This window comes from Apteryx rowi, unplaced genomic scaffold, assembly GCF_003343035.1.
Source record: "Apteryx rowi isolate R43461 unplaced genomic scaffold, aptRow1 scaffold_94, whole genome shotgun sequence".
NCBI lineage: Eukaryota > Metazoa > Chordata > Aves > Apterygiformes > Apterygidae > Apteryx > Apteryx rowi.
Genome location: NW_020451249.1, coordinates 226,287 through 249,137, shown reverse-complemented (window position 1 = coordinate 249,137; position 22,851 = coordinate 226,287). Strand labels below are relative to the sequence as shown.

At 34.9% G+C, this 22,851-nt stretch overlaps 1 protein-coding gene across 1 annotated transcript in view; it reads right to left on the bottom strand.

Moving 5' to 3' along the window:
* Window positions 1–22,851, bottom strand: part of USP10 (ubiquitin specific peptidase 10) — a 42,211-nt gene that overhangs the window by 6,336 nt on the left and 13,024 nt on the right. Inside the window, exons 4-11 of the mRNA XM_026092034.1 lie at window positions 19,119–20,144; window positions 13,554–13,645; window positions 11,812–11,921; window positions 11,309–11,364; window positions 9,459–9,562; window positions 8,561–8,660; window positions 7,065–7,245; window positions 2,733–2,898 (exon numbers count right to left, since the gene is read on the bottom strand). Of these exons, the coding sequence (XP_025947819.1) occupies window positions 2,733–2,898; window positions 7,065–7,245; window positions 8,561–8,660; window positions 9,459–9,562; window positions 11,309–11,364; window positions 11,812–11,921; window positions 13,554–13,645; window positions 19,119–20,144 (1,835 nt within the window). The remainder of the gene's footprint in view (window positions 1–2,732; window positions 2,899–7,064; window positions 7,246–8,560; window positions 8,661–9,458; window positions 9,563–11,308; window positions 11,365–11,811; window positions 11,922–13,553; window positions 13,646–19,118; window positions 20,145–22,851) is intronic.

Below are 22,851 nucleotides of genomic sequence, written 5' to 3'. Positions count from 1 at the left end.
TTGGAAACTCCAGGGGTGTGAAGACTGCTTCTAAGGAATTTGTGGAAGGTAACTTAGAAAAACATGAACAGGTCTACAAATAGGAAAAAAGGACTGGGAAAAAAAAAAATCACTGTAGTGAAGCTAAATTAAGCCTTTTAAAAAATATTAACAGTTAAAATATTTCAAGACTGAACAAATTGATCTGCAAAACCATAAAGAACCAGAACTACTTCCTTCAAATGCTAGTGAGCAAGTGAAATTGAACACAGACACCCACGAAGTGTCATTCCACTTTAAACATCCATTTCCATTTAAATGCCTATCCATTTAACAACACTGCATGGGAATCAGATTTACTGTTATACACATAAAATTCAAAACAACTTAGTAATTTTTATTAAAAAAAAACTTTTTCCAAAATTAAGTGAAATAATTCACATACATTCAGAAGATTATTTTTTCCATATCTGTTACTCAGGCCCATCACTTGTAAAGAACGCAATTCAGATTAACCAAAATCAGAAGACAATAAAAAAATTGTAATAAAAAAATGAAACTGAAATAAATACTGAAATAAAACTGTACACCAAATACTGTGTTAAGAAGTTGAAACATTAAAAGGGGTGAGCCTAATATCTCTTAATTCAACAATTAATTGGTGTCTTTAACTTGTTATGAAGAAACAGTAAAACAGTTCTGATAACCTCTGCTTTGATTCTGCCAGTCCTTTAAAATGTTATTAGCAAAGAGACTATGGTTCAGGTTTTCCAGATAAGCCAATATTTACAACAATACCATTTTCAGCTTTATCAAAAGTTTCAGTAATCCTTATCTGGAAAATGGAGATGAAATGCTTCCTCACAATAAAATTACTATCTGTGAAGTCCTATGCTTGCTCTAAAGTTAATGTGTTCAGTGTTTTCACTGCAATTTGTAATGCAAGAACTGCTATTTCGACGAACTTCTTCTGAATAAAAGATCTAAAAGACATTGTGAATGCTTATGTTTCCACTCAGACGCTAAAATATAAACCAGACCAAACCTCGAGCACCTAAATTGAACACCCATTTCTTCCAAAACCCATAATTGAACACTGAGTTGTCAGTAAAGAAGTTAAAACCATCTGCAGCAAAAACCAAAAAAATGAATGACTAGCACAACAAAATCCATGTGGTAAATCATGATGACCTTGTACCGCAAATGTTTCTTCCACATGGAAGACAACTGGAGAAACGTTCTCCCACATTCACTCCTACAGGGCATATAAAGCAGACAAACTGCAGCTTTCTGAACACAAGGAAGAAGTTTTTCACTGTGAGGGTGACAGAGCACTGGAACAGGTTGCCCAGAGAGGTTGTGGAGTCTCCATCCTTGGAGATATTCAAAAGCTGTCTGGACACAATCCTGGGCAACGTGCTCTAGGTGACCCTGCTTGAGCAGGGAAGGTTGGACTAGATGATCTAGTCTGGAGGTCCCTTCCAACCTCAACCATTCTGCAATTCTATGATCAATCTTCAACTTTTCAAAAAAAATAGTCCATTCTTTCTTTGTCTAATCATACATTTATTTGGAGTATTTAGGAGACTAATATATACAGAAATAAATTGCCAGTGAGAACAACTGCAATCCAAGAGTCTTTTTCCATCCTGACCTATTGAAAGTAGTTAGGAATAGTGTATGCAGAATTTTCACCTGAGCATTCAATGTACAGAATTTTTTTTTTAAAATAATGCAGAGTAAACAAACCATAAGAAGCAAGACAATAACGCAATCTAGTCTAGGTTCTCATTCCCATTTTCTGTTTGAGTAGCACAGAAAAATGAGGTTCTTCCATTCCTTAAGCCTTACATCCTGTTCCATTGCTCTGCTTCTATGTTTTCTCTTTGCAATGCTGAACAGCTCTTCCACCTCACTTTTTTCTTTTAAGTCACAACTTTTAGACTGTCATTCATTCCGATTCTCTCTTCTGGATATTCTCCAACTGGAGAACATCTTTCTTGAGGTGCTGACTTAAAACTGAATATAGTACTTCTGACGGGATTTTTCTAGGGCTGTGTAGAGCAAACAAATCAACTATATAGTATCAAGAAATACACACTGAATGGAGGAATTACTGGCTATTGAAGATTTCAGATTATCAATCTGGACAGAAAGATAATGATACCTTTTTTTTTTTTTNGGGGGGGAGGTTGTCATACAAGGACTTCAACAGGCCTACCACCACTGAATATCTTTATTTTTAATTTGTTCCTGGTGAGTTTTGATTTGTACATTTGACTTACAGCAACAGACAACCATGCAAGTGTTCTGCTACAAGAGATTTTTTTCTAGACAGAACATATTTTCAACTGATGCTTTGAAGAGCTACTCCTCTACCAAAAGCATCTGGCAATGCCCAGAAGTCAGTATGTTAAGATTAGCTGTAAGCTACTTTACCCATAATAGTACGTATTATTACCACATTTCACCTTGATAATCTAATATACATTATACACTCAATTAAAATTTCCAATCAATTATTGTACCAACTCAGAAAAAATACCAATTTACAGGCATGGTCTTCTTTAAGAGTTATTTCTCTTCTTTGAATGACTTTTGCTGTACATATTTAGAGTATTATGCTTTACTATTGCAGTATACTTTGAAAAGATTAGGTATAGTGTTCAGGTATTTATTTGTAAGCCAAGAGCTGTATAAAAAAAAAATCTTTTAAAAAGATTTGACTATAAAAAGGGGTCAACAGAACACACCTCTTGCTTGGTTTTTGTGGTATAACCTTGAACAGACTCTCTTGCCACCAAACTTTCCAATGCATCCTGAACCGTGCGTATCTTGTCAGACTGAATATCCAGTTGTAGGGTGAAGAAAGGTTGCAGTGTAGCAGACTCCTTAGAACTCTGCTGATAAACAACAGATCTGTGGAGACAAAAAAGTTAAAAAACAGTAATTTTAAATATAGAACCTTCAAGTAAGTACAGACTGAAGTCTCTCTTGGTAACACAATTTATAGTTAATTCAAAGCAAAAAACACACACAAATATAAACCTGTTAAGCATGAGTTTTAACAGCCTGAATCCACTTTACCGCAAGTAAAATGGTCTTCACATCTATTAACAACATACAGAATGGGAATATATTTATATTGGTTTATTTATGGAAGGATTAAAACATTTATTGGATAAGCAAACATTTAAAAAAGAAAAATGCTCAAATTTGTGGTCATGCATTTAAAAAGATTCACCTCAGGACCCTGTTTTCCCAGCAACAGATGGCAATATCAAAGAAATCTGAAAGTGCTCACAAAAACACCCCATGTGAATAAAGGAAATGAAATTAAGCTATAGGAATTAGAACAAAAGGCAAATGTAACATTTTAGGATTAATATTCTTGAATTTCTATCTTGAGCCTTCAGATAATTTTAACATTTTTTTCTAAGTTGAAAAAATAAACATTTACCTATTTCACAGCAGAGCACAGTACAAGCCTGATTTAGTAAAAAAATTAAATAAAGTGGAAAAAGTTTACATCAAAAAAGGCACTTACCTCAGGACTATAGTTAGGCTTGATAAAACTTTAAAGTAAAGCTTTAAAATAAAGTTCATGCAATACTTAATTGTTATCTCAGCTTGGCAACTGTACTATTTTTCTATGCTGCTAAGCACAAAATACTTGTTTTGTGAAATATACATTCTTCTGCAAAAAATGTTTGGAAACTAGATGGTTTTGCTGTAAGGCACAGAACGCTTATACGGAAATCCAGAACAATGATGATTCCTATCATTTTAAATCATTTGTGATCACACTAGATTTTTGAAGTTGTTTTTGGAACAGATCTTCAGAAATGCTATATTCTAATGCTTATCTAGTTGTATGTTTTACTGCAACACTTTCAACCAAGTCCAGATTCTCCAATCAAAATACTTAGATTTTCAGTCACTTCACTAAGACCAATTTCACATTGCTTTTAAATTGTTGGCTTTAACCCTACCATATGAAATTTAAACTATGCTCTGTCCAGGACTGGCATTTCCTTTTCTTCCCATCATTTTCTGTGCCCAGACTTTGTCCCTCTGCTCCTCTGTCTGGACACAAATTGGAGGCTTTTGTAAAAGCAACATGGTAAAGTCCTGGAGCATGAGAACACACTTCCTATTTTTTATTTAGGAAGTTTAATCATTTTCAGCCTCTAATAATATGGTTTGGTGATCATTGCTTTGTGAGATGAGAGCATACCCTTTAGCCACAACATCACCGCACTAAGCGAACCCTTACCGATTTCAGTCTTTTGAAACTTTAATGAAAACTTAAAACTAGCAAATACAGCTCAATAATTTTTTATTTTGAGAGCAATACTTGTATTAAAAAGGCCCAGTTGTTTAAACAATGTGGTTTTACTCAGCCAAATAAATCATTCATTTCTTGTATTGTTTAGCTCATGACAGTACCTCACAAAGCTTGGAAGTAGGAAGATAATTAACATAGCTGTAATTCAGGTAGCCATGCTGAAATTTCTCAGGATCACGTATGAAATGTTAACATCCAAGTTTAATGCCTGTACTGCAAACTCCTATCAAAATAACTCCTTTGATTCAGGCAACTCACTGAAGCACCAAAAAGCCATCCACCTTATATCGGCAAATATGTATCTCTTAGAGGAAAAAGCCTATGAAAAACAGTAGCATCTTTTTTTCATTTTAACACTTCCTTCTTGGCTATATTTAAGGACAAAACCTTCAACACATGCCGAGCACAATGCTTCAGTAAACAAATCTTATATAAATAAATAAATCTTGCTCATTTTGGATACATTTCCCAATCTCCTTCTTAAGCTAACCATTATTTAATATGATAATCAATAGAAAATGCTATCAATTCCAACTGTTTTGAAGTCCATACATTAAAGATTTAGTTAATAATACGAATGATACTCTGAAAAGTTAATACTAAGGAAAAATATTTCTTTAAATAAGGAATTAGAAATTAAACTGTAACATTTCTTCAAAAGATATACAGAAATGGGTTTGACATCAATACCTTTACAAGACTGGTTCTGTATAACAAAATTACTAATTAGATTATTTACAAGTTATTTTTGGTCAAGGGAAAAATGTACTATTTTCATATTCGTAATTAGTTTCAGGTACTGTAAGAATTCTACTATCAGTATAGTTCTAAGATAAAAAAAATTTTCAAGAAAACATACACTGGCCATTACCACCGTGCTTATACTGCAGCACTAGAATGTACTGACAGTGAAACAGATACAGGCTGTGCTGAGAAATCTACTCTTAATTCCTCAAAGCAAAATGCTGTCCAAATACAAACACATATTTGATTAATTTTCTTTAAAAATCACAGTGCGTTTGGAAGAGAAAGGTCAGCGGTACTTATGGAAATATTTAGCAGTTTTCTAACTGGATTGTGAGCTAGTTTGCGTAACTGATATTTGAAATTCACACAAGCTGAAAACCAAAAGGCACTCTTGTTCATGAACAAACCAGATCCTGATAGAAAAGTCTGAACACGTCGATGCACATAAGTCTCACACTGTTTTAAAAAAAATTACAAAAATCATTTAAGCAATTATGCCTAAATAGGCATGTAATGGACAATTAAAGCCTCAAGAAGAGACTAAGGTTTCCCAAGCTAAAAGATGACAATTCAAACCACGTTTTCCCAGATGCTTTTTCCATTTGATTTTTCTGATATTTTCATTTGATGGACTTCTACTTGCAGTTTTGTATTCACTCCTTCCTATCTCCACCCTCAGCCTCAGAGGAGGGAGCTTTCCAACATCTCAACATGGGATACTGTTTCTGCGGTAAAATGTGTGACCTAGTTTGGAAGTTGAATAAAATGGGTGTGGTGGCAGCAGATGTGGGATTGGGCCCTGTGCTTCTGTCGCTCAGTGCAAGTTTTTCCCTTTTCAGTTATCGCCTCCATTTTACTTCATTTTCTGGCAATTTCTACAGAACAGTGTCTTTAAATATTCTTCATTTAACAAACTAATCGAATCTTATAAAGATCTAAACAATTCTGGCCATGATAAATACATTAAGAGTATCAGCGGTGCCTCAGCTATGTGAACATACCATCAACATGGAATTTCATCAATATGTACAAACGTCCATCTGCCAATTTCTATGGAAAATATAATTTTATTTGCCAGCTGTCTGACTCAAATCCCTGAAGAATAATTTCAGTGCATTTCACAGGCAGAAGGCACTAGCCCACATTATTTGTACCTGTAGACTGAATACCTGGCAACACAAGGAGTCAAACACTAGCAATTAAATGTCTGCCAATTTAAAAATAATTCTTCAGCTCTACATTTTTGTTTTGGAATACATTTTTCCCTAGTGTTTATCTTGCTTTTATTCTAAATTATACATTTCTCCAAACAAATCATGAGGCTTCCTTTCCAAAAAAATATTCTTCCAGTACCTACTTTCTGCCTTCCTCTGGCTTCAGGCCTGAACATAAGTAACGTCTCACATTCCTTTCATTCCTGTAACAGCTTGCAGTGATTTACATTTTTCCAGACTAACTTGTTTCATCTTTAACATTTTATTTAAGAACTATTATAACTTTCCAGCTTCTGGGAAGTGTGTCTATAAAGAACGGAAAGTCAACAGTACTCAATTTTAATCCATTCTCTTACTGACTGGATTTAATTCTCAGAAAATCTCATTATTCATTAGTATTATTATATACAGAATGAGTTCAGACTCCTGAAAAATTAGGTAGCTGTAAAGTTCTTTGGAATTCTTAAATATAAACAGGCAAAGCATACATAACTCAAACTCCTCTTCTATATGTAATTGAGGAGTTTTGTTCTCAAAGATTCAGCCTGTACAACAAATCACAGAATGCTTTCTGACCATGCTGTCCATCTTCTGAAACCTCTCTTGCATAACAGTGCTTCCTGGCAGGATGCTAACCTCGTGTGGCCAGAAACAACCGTATAAAATTTTCCCCTACTCAACAATGGTGAAAGCCAGCCAGCAAAGCAGAAGAAAAGGTTATCTGTGAAGACAATGCAGCCTGCAATCTCAACAACGTTTACTAAATAGTACTATACCTTATATGACCACCAAAAATATCAGTAATTGGAGTCTGAACAAAGTCAGCCTGTCGAGTGACTGATGATTTGTTGCGAGGTCCCACTTGCTCCCATTCATCCTCACTGCCTTCTCCCTGTTCATCTTGCTCCTCCTCTTCATGAACAGTCTGTGCCTCAGGACCATTGGAAACTGAGAGTTCTTAAAAGGCAGAAGGAAAAGAACACGTACTGCTTTTTACAAATAAAACATGTACACAGATAAAGAATTTGAAAGAATTAAAACAAACAAAATGTTAAGAATAATTTTCAGAGGAGAAAAAATTTTCATAGGTTAAAGTTTTTTGAAAGACTGAATGAGAGCTTTTAAGTAAACTCCAGCAACACTCTCAGCTGGACATATATAAACATAACACAGCTCACTGATGACTATGTAAACAGATGTAGTTTTGTAACAGACAAAAATTTATATATTTTTATTACTAAACTTATGGGGTAGAAAATTGGAAAGACAGGTGTTATTCCAGAGGCATAATTATGCCATTATTAAATATGACTCCTTTTCTGCACAGATATTTTACAAGGAAACCAAGGTTTAGCAAATATTTTCTTTGTGAATGCCAAAGTCAGCAGGCTATATACTGAACGCAGCTAAGGAACAAAATATGGAATAATCATTTTATACCATAAAAAGAATTACCCTGCTAAAGAAAACCTGGATAATCAGTGATCTTTACTCTATACTTGGATAAGACTAAAAGTATTTTGTTTCATTTTTAGTAGGGCACCCAAACATAAAGGCATTGTAACATAAAATGGCATTTTTAGGCTGCTTGTAAATCCCAATACTTCTTTCAAAGAAACTAAGTTTTTGTTTTGTATTTCTCCACCTTTGCCAGTAAGATACTTTTAAAATTAATTTGTACGTTCTGTTTTAAATTAGATATAAATTAGCCGTTAGTCTAAATGTTTGCTATTCAGAAAAAAGAGCTTAATCAACAGCTGTTTAAAGACCAGTGACAAACTATATTGATGTATTTTTGACCTACTACAGAGAGGCCCAGCAAACAACCAACATTGCCGATCTGCATGGTAGAGAAACATACCTATACTTAAGACAAACCCAGACAACTTGAGTTAGCCTCAAATCACTTTCTCAGTTGAGCTCACTAAAAAATTCGTAATACAGAAATTTATTGTTTAGGAGAACAGAGTACGTGCCTTGTTATCAAATGTCATCCAGAATGTTTGCAGAACCATAAAGCTTTTTTTAGAAATATACTGTAACACTGCAGATCATTTGTAAAGTTGGAAGGAATTGACTCATTTTACCCTCTGGCCAGATTTTAACTAAAGATTATTTTAACGTCCTTCCTGAGTCCTCTTAAAAGTGGTATTCTATCCCCATCTCAACGTCCATTCCAAACACTGCACTATACTACAGAGTATCACAAAAAGAGAAAAAAAGATCTTTACAAATATTTGAAAGGAATTAAGTTTGCTACAAAAAAACTAACTTTCATTATGTGGAGAGAGAAGTTTCTTTAAGGTCAGCATTTCTTCATGTAGTCCATTGAGGATAAATCCCAAATATTCTTCAGCATCCTCTTGTCTGCCCTGAATAAAATTTTTTTCAGTAATTATATGACATTTTCATATTTTCAATTTAAGAGTAGATAAAAGACATTGAACTTCTGGCTTTTCTATTAATTTAGTTAATTTACCAAGTAGTCAGAGGCTTAGGTGGAAAGTCAAATAAAGTTCAAATTTCACTCTAGCAACACCTGATTTATAACAATTTCAAAGAGAACCAATACATTAATTGCTAACCAGCCATGACAGCACGCACATACGTACGCTTGACCTGGATATGAACATTTTTTAATTATTATTTTTCTCAGTATATACTGAATATAACATGCAAGTCAGTAAATTTCTTTTGGCAATTTTTTAAAAGTACTATTAAAAATTGCAGTTCAACCAAGTCCAAACCAAAAGATAGTTTGAACCATTACCTCTTCTTCAACTAAAACTAAACCTGGAACATTATTTTAAAGTCTCTGTGGACCTCCAGCTATTTCAAGCTGAATCCCAAGCAGAAACAACAATTACTCATTTCTTAGTTTAAATGCAAATCAGTGCAATGTATTCTCTATAAAAATACTATATACTGACGTTCTATTCCAGCCATTTTTTTCAGTGTTCTGACATACTAAACTACCAGACTATTATGATGAATACCTTCCTATAATTTATTCAAGTTCCAAGGTTGTTTAACTTCATTATAACAATAAACTAATTGACTTTAGTGACATTTAGGCACAGAACCTATTTTATGGCTTTGAAGTTGTTCTAAAAAGTCAGTAGTTGCCTTGAGATGCAATTACAAAAGCCTTAGAGATTTGTAAACCACACCTTTTCTGACAGACTTGACTTGATAACCGTCAAAAGTCTATAAATATATGTAGGTTCAAAGGCAGCTCCTGGCCGGATGTCTCTCACAATTTTATCACCTAAAGCTGCAAGACAAAGAGAAGTAATATTTAAATAAGCACTGTGGGATTGTGAAACAAAAACTTAAAGGTTAATTAACAGTGTATCAAGCTGATGATAAATCCTGTTTCTTCATTAGTTATACAATAAAGCACCTCAAAAACATGTGTTCTCAAAATATACAAAGTGTTTGACCATTCAGGCTGTGTGAAGATAGTTCGTTTCTCCCCAGAAATTCCATCTTATTTAAACTATAGTCATATCAGCTACCATCATCATTAACACACACACATCCACAATTTCAGAATTTTATCAACTTTTTTTTTTTTTAAAGCAATGTTGAAAGTTGAACAGCATATGTTTTTCTACATTAGACTTTAACATCCACTTCACACATCACTGGACTTTGGAATCCAAAATTATGTTTTATTAATAGTTTTACTACCATTTTAACCAAGTGACTCAAGTTCAGTATCCACAAGATACAAGTCTTTTATCCATAAACTTTCTTTAGGACTTCTTACATCACCCTACATTGACTTACAGATGGTCTGGAAAGCTGAAAAAGCAGTTAGTACTCTCTTTTTACAGTCAACACTATAAAAACTAACAGAAAACAAGAATATCTATAACCACCATAAAAGAACAATTTTGGTTCCATTTAAATTTTTGTCCTTCTTTTGTACTCAGAGAACACTCCTTAAATCTTTTATATATTTGTAATTCTAATGGATCGCTTTTCCTCCCTGCAGCAAGAAAGCAACAAATGGTTTGACAGAATTTTCAAACTAACAGTGATACAAGGCCTGAGAAACTATATTGAAAACTAGAGAATACAATTAAAATGACCTAGAAGTAAAGTAAGTTGCATAAGACAGTAAGATTTGTTTTACAGAGGGGAAAAAAAAAAAGAAACAACCAAAACTTAAGCAGCAAACCACAGAAATGTCTGAAGCATTTGAAAATGACTGGAACAAGCAACCCCATGATATTTTGTTATAATGTTACATAAACACACTCCTGAAAGCATTTCATATTTCTATAAGTTTGTAGTAAAACAGATTTGGTTTAGAGACACAAATGAAACCTACAAGACCATTTAACTACACTGAAAAATGCTCTGTTCCTCACCACGTAACCATGACTGACCCCACACACATATTAGCAAGAATCATACGCTTTCAAAGTGTTCACATTGCAATAGCGCGTAGGGTCAGGGAAGAAATTAAAGCCTGGGTAATATGCCTGCAGGCAGTCTCTAATCGCTAAACAGACCGTAATATGGCCAGTTTTGTTCTGAACGAATGCAAGTCTTGAGTATTTAAGAAAAAGATATACATGAGGATAAAATTTTGCAAGATGATAAAAACAACAACAGCTGAAGATATATAAGGAAGAAGCACAGTAAAATACAATGAAATACCAAATGACTTCATTAGGAAGGGCATGTTCTTAGAAGGCACCTTAACAATTAAGTTAACTTTTAAAAAAGCTATTCCTACTGCACTTGTAAGTTTGGTCTACCAAATAAAAGAAAGACTATAATGAGCAACACCTATGAGTTCTTGATATTAATTACCATTAAGGAAAAATGCTGACAGAAATGTAACAGCAAACTTTGAAAGCTGTCAAGGAACCCCAAGGGATTGAAGAGCCACAGAAGGGCTCAAGCACCAGCATTGAAGCTCTCAGGTACATAGCACAAGGCAGATCCCTATCCCAAAGCCTTCTTATCATATTTTGAAGACTCTTCTCCCCCTATTCCCACTCACCTTGTTTTGCTTTAGGAGGTACAGGCATATTAGTGAACTCATTCATTAGACGAACACTGAAACAGAATGGAAGGAACAACTAGACATGAGCGCAAGTTAAGACTTAAGAGGGCAAATAATAAAATTAGATCATTGTCATTACCAACAGCCAGAAATCACAGGATATCATAATAAAGTCTTAATAAGTTCAGATACAAAAATTAATGTGGTCATTGCTAATAAAGCAGAGGTTTCTTGCAGCTCTCACAGTTCACTTTTGCAACTGAAATGCTATTTAAAAAAAATACTCATCAGACAGGCGACAGGAAGTATTTTCCATGACTACGCAAACAGTTGTAAAATCCTAAGTTCATTATAAAAGCCAAGTGTCATAAAAAAACAAAACAAGAAAAAACTTCCGGATACATAACAACTTTCATCAACTACAATAAACAATCATTTGTCACACACTTCTTCCCAAGCTTAGTCAGATCACAGGGGTTTTTTTTAAACAAGCTACTTACAAACTGTCTATCATTGGTGTTGAGGTACACGGCCGTTGTGATTTTGAATACATTGGAATGGACTTCATTAAATGATACATTGGAGGGCAAGCGACCAAAGCTTGCAGTGTCTACACAGCGGCATTAAGGAAGTGTTCAGAAAATGTAATCTGTGTATTAACCAAATATTTAATCACATTAAAAATGATACATTAAACAGAAAGTTAAAGATTTATTATTTACCAAAGACCAATCCAACAGCTAAACTGGAACTGATGGATGGCCTTCTCACAACATTAACTGTTAGTGGTCAGAAGTTATGTTAAAGAAACCCTGCATTTTATAATATGCAGTGATTTCACCAACATTTTAATCATTTCAAATACTATAACTAAAGGTGAAGGTACTGTTTAGTCTAGGAGGGGGAGGGAGAGGGGGAGACCTTTCACAGGAAAGACTTTCTAAAACTAACAATTTGAATATTAGCAAGTGATAACCTGGAATATATTTTCTGTAAAAAATAGAAACAGCCAACCAACAGACTTCAAGTAAAGGTGGAAACTCACCCCCATAACCAAAACAAACAAAAAAGCAGAGATGTGAAACATTCTTCAATGCAAGAGGGAGCTGAAGCAACCAGTAAAACTATAGTATCCCTTCGCAGAAAATATTTTAAAATATTGTCAAAATCAGAGCTACACGAGGAGAACAGCGAACACAAGATACATATTAAAAGACTGGAGAGGCAGGAAAATGACAAAAAAAAGGTGCTGACCTCAACAGCTACAGAGATGTTAACTTGATTCCTACAGTGTGCAAAAATTCAGTAACAAATTCCCATGCAACATTTTAAGATTGAAAAAATGGGAGCTAATACGGACAATCAGCTGAGAGAGGGTCTGGTTAGATAAGATAAAAGCTGATACTTAGAACTGCTGGTCTGGATACAGGTTGCTAAGGTCTGCAACAGTTAGTCTTGAAATTAGTCATAATATTTTCACCAGCGATATTAGCAGTTAAAGTAGAAGTAGGTTAATTGTCACTAACAGTGAACCACGGTTAACATGGCAACAAAAAAAAAAAAACATCAAAAAATTACAAAGTGATTATTAATCACTAACATAAACTAGCACTGAAGGCGGCAGATTTCTGTTACCCAAGGTAAAAGTTATTTTCCGAGGGGAACACAATTCTAATACACGAAGCACTAAAGGCAAGCTAATCTCCCACCCCTTTGTAAAAACATTACACAACTGTGTTTATACAGATGATATGTTACCGACAACCTGTTCAACAGAAAACCAGAAAACCACCAATTTACCAGACTGCTAAAACAAAACCTAAGAGGAGGAACAGCTACTCTAAGTAAACCGAGAGAAATAAATCGAAAAAGAGAAATAATCAGTTGATTCACAAATAGCCATGAATACACATTACTAGAAATCAGAAGAAGGTTTTCAGTCATGAGACAATTACAGTTCTGAAATATTTTGACAGGAGTAACAGAGGCAGAAATCTAACCAGAATTAATATAGGGAAGGGTGAAATTGCAAAGCGGATTAAGCAACAAATTTCAGGGGAACCCTGGACACCGGGTTCAACAATCCAGAAGGTCCCTGGACTTCTAGATGCAACATTAAACTCATTAAAGCACAGACTAGGGGAAAATGAATATTTTTATAAAATACATACCAGAATAACCCAGGAAATTATATATAGATAAAATTTAACTTAAGCATATTGTTTTTTCAAGGTAAGGATACGGCATTGATGTAGCACCAGTTTCCTTTGTTGATCAGCCCTCGCGGTTGCAAAGACACTGGTTTATGTATTAGTTTTACATTTTCCAGTAATTCTGTAGAATGAAAAGCACTTAATTTAGCAGCAATAAAATGCACGTGTAAATCATCAAAACAAATGTTTGTTGACTCATTACGAAATAATGCAAATCAGTTATCAAGATTCACAGAAATCTTAGCAAGTAATTTTTAGCTTCATTTTACCATCACTCGTATTTGAAATCAGACAGATTTCTTTAGCAGAACACACCCTGGAATTTGGGTGGGGAGGATGCTGATATCAAAACTATTCATTCTCATTTCAAAGCTGAGACGACCTATTTTAATTTTTGCTTTATTAAAATAAATTTTCTTTAATGCCTTGCTACCAATTTTATGGAGTATTTGCCAAATTTGTCTCCTGCTTTGACAAGACCTGAAGTCGTATCAATACAGCAGTCTTGTTTAGAAGTTTCAACTTATACTATCTTATAGAAAAAATATCTTCGTGAAAACAGGATAGACAGATGTTAATATGATCTTCAGAATGGTATGCTCTGGTTATTTTAAGCCTTCTAAAAAGAAAAAGATGCTGGAATACATAAGATAATGCTTACTGTTTTCCTGCTTTCAAATATTTCAGCAATGGCACAAGTTTAAAAATGAGGGACCAGGGCATGTGAGCAAATCTGTCACAGTTATGAAATGAAGAGTGACAGGGAGAATCTTTCCTGGAAGTCTGACCTGTTATTTAGGTACCTAAATAAAACTGGTTTAAAGAAAAGGTTTTTCAGAACTTGGATCTGGTATATTTTAAATCTGAAAAATAAGGACAGGTATACAAGACAGAAGGAATAAAGCTAATAAAAGAACAAGCATATAAACATAGCCACTGTCTAAAAAGTGGGTTATTTGTTTTTATTACAATAAAATCTGAGCCTCTAAAGCCCTCACATGCTACACTTTGCATAGGCTTAATAGTTTTTCACCAGAAGGACTATCTAAACAGACAAGACAGACATGGTATAGTAGGAAAAGCAGAGGCATAAAAGAAATAAAACTGAGCAGATGAGGTGGCAGAATTGCAAATAAAATCTATGTCTTTTGATTTCCAATCTCTCTCTTTATCTAAGAGATCATATTTCCTGTTGATGATGCCAGTTCTAACCAATTAAAACATGCCAAAACCTTAAAAATATTTAAAATCAGTGCTTGTTTAAATATTTCAGAATATATAGCTAATGCAGTAAAGTGTTAAACATTCGTGATGTCCACACATACAATCTTCCTGTTATTACAATTAATCACTATTGAAAATTACCATAAAAATGATAAAAACATTTATTTTTAATATGCCTACCAATAACTTTTAAAATCAACTGTATTTTTCCCATGTCATATCATACTAAGAAAAAAACACTATTAGGACCTTTAGCATCCTCTTGTGGCCATAAAACTGCTTTGTAAACATCTAAAGCAATTTCAGTGAACTTTCTTTCAACAGAAAGAATTTGTTTACCTTAATTATATTCGATACCACATTTTCATACCACATCCAACATCTACACATTAACTAGAAGAACTATTACAAGACTATTGGAAGAAAGAAAAATACACTTACAACTGAGATGCTTTTCTTAAAATTTCAAACTTGTTACAAATCATGAGTTACTAATCAGAAAGAATTCAAACTCCCTTTTGTTGATACTTAGTTGTGAAACATGGTCTTCATTTGAAAACACATCTAGAACAGTACCGTGTTTAGAGATTTATGTAATTTGTACATTTTGCTAAAGTTCATTCAACACGTGGTGTTATATAAACGGTTGTCAAATTTTAACAAAGGTAATTCCCTGGCCAATGCAAGTACAAGTTTAACAAGGGAGAAATCACGCAAATATGGTCTCCGGGCTGTAAAAAAAGATATGCATTACAAGTTAGCAATTGACTTTGTCAAAATATAATGTAGGCATTAATATCACTATCTTTCAGCAAAGTTTAACGTGTAGCTGGAGACCGTCACTTGGATCCTTCTTCAAATCTGCACGATGCAGAAAAGTGCCAGAAACCCAAACCCTGCAATGCCTCCATCCTACAACTACTTGCTCCAGTGCTTAACTAACTTTAAAAACATTAAGAAATATTTCTCTAATATTTAATGCCGAACCATTTTTATTACATATTAAACTAAATAACTCTTGCCTTGTTCACTATAGTCTTGGAGAGCTGTGCACTGCTGTCTTCTAAAACATTCGTTTTACACGTTTCAAGTTACATCTATAATCTCTCCTATAATCTCATCTGAGATAAAGTAAATGCAAATTTTCCGTGTTTGCTGAAGGATTATGGTTTTCACATCTTAATTCTGTTTTGTCTGTTGCACTATAGCATCTTCCTTGAAGAGTAACGTCCAGAGCTGGCCAAAATATTGAGTCCTCAGCAGCAGCAGTAGAAATATAACAGTTCTATTCCATCTCTTCTATATAAATTTCCATTAACACACACTGAAATAAATCTTAGTTTGCCTCAGCTTCCCTACGTACACTTATCAACGCCAAGCATTTCTAGATCCCTTATTTTTTCCAAATACTGTTACCAAGCTATTTGTTCCTTCCTCATACTGCATGCCCGCATTTGATTTCTGTTTTGGTGTATCCTTCCACACTTATCTTGATTGGATTCCCTTCCTTTTGATTAACCTTTCTAAAAGTATCCAGATTTTAAATGGCTGGGTTCTTCAATTAATCTGAAATTTTGCCACTGTAAACAAATTCTGTGTTTACTGTTGATTGCATCGTCCCCATCCATAATGAAAATACTGCAAAAAAACAGGATTCAGAACATCTTTGTAGACTCCATTGAATCTTTTTCTAAAGTTAACACAAAAAACACAGTTAAAGACTATTCAAGGAATAGTTTTATAATTGCTTATTTCCCTAATTTGTTTAGAACATCACGTAAGACACAGTTAACTAACATCATCACGCATCAAAGGGTAGTAGATGTGAAACATGTGACAAGTTAAACCTGCAAAACAGTCTTTTTTTTTAAAAAAAACACAGATATGGGCCATTTATAACCTTCGAAATTAATTATTAAAATGTTTGTTCTAGCACCTAGATTAGGCTAACACATTTATAATTAATAGGGTCATCCCTTTTTAAATATGCAAGCACTGCAGCAGTACTCTTCTACCATTCTGAAGTCCGTCTTCCTTGAGTTTTGCCAAATAGACATCAGTGGTTCATAGCTTGCTTCAGGAGGCCTTTTACCCATTTAATAGTGTTGCCAGTAAAGCCACTTGCCACACACTTTAGCCACTTGCTAAAATTAACTGTACAGTATTTTTTCCATCAAGTTTAACATCAAAATTTGTTTAAATTTTCTAGTCCTTACTCTCACCTCTTCCTTAAGCAGCAGGTATGCCATTGCCAACCTCTGGCAAAAAGTTCTACTTTCACTGAACAGTAAATATATCATGAAGAAAGGATAAAATCTTTCAAATCTGAGGACTAAGAAACCACAGACCTTTGCAGGTTGAAACAAATAACATTTTCAAACAGCTGTAAATACAGTCCTAACACATGCATGAAAAGCATTAAACTTAAATGCTGCCTGTGAACCATTAACCCCCTTGTAACAGTTGGTGAAATTGAGGCACAAAAAAGCAATCTGTACAAGTTGTTTTCTTGTCTCTTGAGCATCTATTCTAAGTTACAGCTGAACACAAACGCCTCAGAGCTTCAACATTAAGTCAGAAGATCTGCTAATTTTGCTTGCCAAACTCAAGATACTTTAGACTTTAGATTCTACCCATGTTTAGCACCCTATAGTACTTGTGGTCAAAATACCATTTACACTGGCTGGACTTGAAACTGGTGGATTCCCAGCATACCAAACAACAGACTCTCAAGTAAGACACCCAGAAAATGAGGAACTATCTACCCATGAAAAATATACAGGATTACTATAAACCAGTATATAATAATGTTAACCTAGGCAGAAGATCTGAAATGAAATATGAACAGACCAAACTAAACAATCTGTCTGGAAATATAAATTAAAACTCCTGTAATGCTTTTTTGTATGTGTAAGCACTGAAGCATTACCGTACCTATTTCCCAAATAGTACTCGGGACATTTAAAAACAGCCAGTAATAAAACTTATCTTTGATTCCTTTTCATTAGAAAAGGATCTATATTCAGATTATTCCTCTGCAAAAACAGCTAACAGTCAAGGTGCAAAAAAAGCAAACAAAAAACCCTGTATAAAAATCATACTTCTATATTAACATATTAAAGACAAAATAAGAAGCTCTGCTCCCACCTGGTGGCAAAAAAAATAGTACAAAAAGAGCAAAAGTCTTGAAAGTTAACTTAAAGCAGAAGCCACTTGGGCAGGACAATAAGAAATCTTTTCATCTATGGTGAGCAGTTCTCGGTTTACAGTTGACACAAAACAGTTCACTACCAAACGATAGCTTATGATTCTAAAGCACAACATACTCTAAATGTACGGATTCATACAGACCATAATCACCTTTACATACACGCTTTTATACACTCAGCTGAGTTTGTGACACCTAAGTGAAAATACACAGAAATTTAAATCATTCTGAGAGCGTCCTCTGACCAGGTAATTTTAGGTAATGAAATCATTAGTGACCGAGGAAGAGGATAAGACGTAGCCATGGACTCAGGGGTATTCTGAACAGGAAAGTCCAGGTCAACTTCTGGTTAGAGCAGAAAACGATCTTCCACTTGAAACTGTCATTTGCTAATTTTCACTGTACTTGTAAATTAGCTTGTTGCATAAATCAACAGCATTTTGTACAAGCCTTTTTACATATGGACTATTTCACAGATTTAAAATAGAATTATTTTTGTTCAAACACCCATGAGTCAGTGACATAAAATACAGCTAACTGGATATTTTCTTCATATTTTTGCGGATTCAGTCTGCAAAATCACTCCTGCACATTTTAGCATTAATCATCAGAGCCATAAATATGACAGTACCAGTAGTCAAAGCCTTTATATTATGCATTATCTTTCCTGAAGTACCCTCTGGACTGTTCATGATTATTTTTAAGGAATTCTGAAATTTTCAGGAATTTCAGCTACGTTGGCATAAATATATCAACACTCTTCTCTCTTCTGGAATGCATTACAAGATCATAAATATTGGATAATGTGACATACCATTTTCAGTGCAACAAACTTTTCTAATGTATTCTTCCTATTACAATAGCACACAGCTAAATTTAACTGGTGTGTTTAAAATCACAGTTCACTTAAGCACGTTGTTCACAGGTAGCAGTAGTTTTACTGCACTTTGGATAATGACATGATAATTTATTGTTCAGTTGTTTACTCATGGGGGTACAAAACTAACTTTTTTAAATTACACATCTCTCATAACCCGTATTAACAATCACCTTGTTAACGACATTAACAGAGGGTTCATCCCTATCGATACCGTACACTCCTGTTTATAAGCAAAGTTAACAGCCTTCTACTGCAACATCCACTCGTGTGTATTAACTATACCTGCAATCTTTATGGCTACAGGATCCTCTGAAACTGGAACAGGCCCCTCTTTCACTTCAACCTGTTTTTCAGGGACCAGAGTAGATGTGGCGGGAGGGGTATACTTAGTCTCAACATAGACCACAGATGTGGAAGCAGAGGGCTTGGAATTGTGAAAAAGACTAGCCCACGATTTTGTGGGCTGATTAACAGGGACTGATCCTGCAACCGGGACTGTCGTCTCAGTAGTAGGTGAAGCTTCCTCAGGCTTCGCTTGGTCTGAGTCAGTGCTTTCCACAGTGTGCAATTCTACCCCATTGGCAGCTGTGTCCTCACCGGAGGATTCAAGTGTTTGTCCATTAGTAACGCCAAGATTTTCAGTAGTATCAGTACCAGCATAAGACTGTACAACAGCTGTCCTTAAAGGGCTATCTCTGCCAGTCTCTGAGGGGAGGCAAAACTGTTCAGAATTAGTAACACTGCATACCTCAGGCTGCCCTGCAGTCCTGGTATTGTCTAGTGCGCTAGAAACAGAATCATCAGAGACAGCTTCATTAATGAAGTCTACAGAATTGTCAGGGCTGTTACAAGTCCTCGGTGTGGCCAGGGACGGTACGTCTCCTGTAAGTTCTGTATCCTCCGTGCTTATACTGTTTAGTCCTGATGAGTTTGCATGGCCATTTACAAGAGCTTCTGGGGGAGCAATGCCATCACTGACATCTTCCAAGTAACTGTAGTATCCAGGGGGTCTTTTTTTCTTCTTTTTACGCTCCCTTTGTCCAAGGCCTCCAGACAAGCCATCGTTTTCAGCGTTGGAACCGCTATCCAAAGCGAGGGCTGGATCGGAGAACTGGCAGTCAATGGAGTTGTAGTTTGTTTCACTAAGACTATCATCGGGGGGTTTCTGAGCAGGTGCACAACTGAGAATAAATTCTGGAGCCTGAGGATTCAGAGTGCTTGAAATACTGTAGTCAGTGTTATTTAGTACAGATGACTCTGTCTCAATAACTTCATTAACACCAAATTCAATTCTCTGATACTCTTCCCCTGGACAAAAGAAAGTGAAAATCAGTTAGTGAATGAAATTTAACCAACAAGCTATGAAAACAACAACAACAAACTATTTTTCTGCAACTTAGAAAACCAACATTCCCTCAAACTAAAGTTATTCTTAATCTTTATCTAAATCCCGAAGATCATTTTAAAAACATCATCTTCCTGGGAAAAGACAGAATACAATCCAGCTTTTCTTGAATCAGGTATAAATCTTCCTAACCACTGCACTGGGTCCTGCAAATAACATCTATTAAACTGACCTGTTAACAGCACCTATTAAAGCCTAATGACTTTAGCAATATTCTGCATTAAGTTAATTAGAGGATACATGCATAAACAATATGGTGCAACATTTAATTCCACACTTCTTCTAAAGCCAGCCTTTTCAAAAGACAACTAAAAAGTTCAAGCCTGTAACTGTTTAACTTTTAAAAGTAATTTCTACACGTAGAATGATTTAGGGTTTGTTTTTGTGTTTGCAAAGATTTATCATAATCGTTATAAAAATAAAATCATTTTTAATTGTGTGGAAACACTGAAATTACAGGTTTTGGAACTCAAGACTCATCAACAGCTTACTTAAATTTATGACAGTTGACTATACAACTGTATCACAAGAAATACAACAGATATACCTCAAAGCAAGTCACTGTGTTCAACTTGTATATAGAACCACTACTAAAATATCTGTGGACGAAACTTTTTATTTATCCATCCTGTGACTTTGATATGCTTTTTAAATAAATGCTAGGAAATATTCTCATGGCAGGCTGCAGTATCACAACATGTTGTCAGTCACAAAGTACCACAATTTTATAAAACTAATTAGTAAGTTCCATAACGCATGTGCTCCAGCTAGTAACGCTGAATACTTCAGTTATAACTACTTCCATGAATATCAAATAAGGATGTAAAATTCATGAAGCTTCCAAGTCTCAGAAATTTTGAAGATAAATTCTAATTTTAGTACTTAAAAATTTTGCAGGCCTTTCTATGACACGTTGCTGTTTCAAAGACATCAGTTTCAGTATACTCTGTTTCCTCCAAGGTGGAGGGGGCTAAAAAACACATTTCAGACTTGTAAGAATGTTGCAAGAGAATCAGACACTAGATATTATTTCAAAATGAATATAAGTGAATACACATTATTCTTTACAACACTGGAACATTTTGAGCAACTTACTAATGTTACATATGACACGTTTTCAAGTGTATCACAGAAATTCATTAAAAGTGAGTTAACACAAGAAAAAGCAAGCAATAGTTCCTAAGGAAAAAAGTTATTCCCATGCCTAAGGAAACATAACCCTATTTGAGGACAGACTAGGGGAAAATGTTTTGATACATAATGTAGACCTGTTTTGAAGCTCTGTGGCTTCCCCACGTAGCTTTTAGAAAAGTCATCTGACAAAAATATTAATTTTGAAAAAATGTGAAAGAAACAAGAATCTACAGGGTACATAGTTTTAATATCAAAGGAAGAGTAACAGGCATTTAATGTGTGTTGAGGTCTGACTTACACATGCAATAACAAAATATTACAAAGATCAGTCTTAGGTAATCATAAATAATTATCTTAAATAGTTTGCAAATAACACAAAATTTCAGAATGTAATTTCATGCCAAATCACAGTTAAAAAAAAGTAAATACAAATGTTAATTGCTTTCCTCCAATGCTTTAATTTATTAACTTGAGAAGTAAATGCATCTGACCTGTATCAAGTTTTGATTCTGCTGTCAGTCGGACTAAAGAAAACTTAATTTCAAAACAATATATTTTTTCCAACTAAATAAGCCATTTTAAAAAAAAAAAAAAAAAAAAAAAAAACACTCTCCCTACAAATCTGATTTCTCTAACTCGTGTTAACAAGTGCCTGAATTTCAATCAGCAACTACTTCTGCAGTCACTGACTAGATATCACCAAACAGAGAAAATGGCTAAAGTGTCTTTAAAAATCAGCAGCCTAGGGGCAGGGATGCGGAAAGGTGCTACCTGATATCCACTTAAGAGGGACGGGCTGGGAGATCCCAGGCATGACCTGCTCTGTTCAGCAGCAGCACTAACTGGCTAATCCGTGCGCGTGTACCGGCTGATCAGTCAGCGCCCACACAGCTCCAGACCAGCCACAGCTTCAGGAGTTTGCAAATTCAGGTCATGGGTTTTAGGGGACATAGGACACAAATCCACAACAAAAATATTGTTCATTAGTTCATCTGCTTCTGGAGCAGCTTGTTAGTTCAAGCAGGAACCAAGAGCTAGCTCTTCACCCTTTGTTTCAGTAGGAAAACGCACAAGCAACAACCGGTAACACCTAATATTCCTCCAGCCACCTAAAGAATGAATTATTGGGCACATTTTAAATTCCTACCAACCCCAAACAATCCAGGACTTTTTTCTTTTCCAAAACCCCTGTTAGAAAAGTAAATTTCTTTTAAACAAAGTGTGGTTTCCCTTTGTGGTGAGTTAAGTCTACCAAAAGAGCCAAAAGAGTTTTCTCAGTTCTCCCCTCCCACACTGCTTCTCCGCTCTCCAGCCATCTTCCGGTACTTGTGTTACCAAAAGCTAACCTGGCAAAAACCTAGCCAAGTGAGTATTTTTTTCTGTTTTGGTGAACTGAATCAGCTTACTGCACACAAGACAAATGCTAGAGCCAACTCAAAGCAAGCGGGCAGCAGAGAACACCACATATTCCCTTTC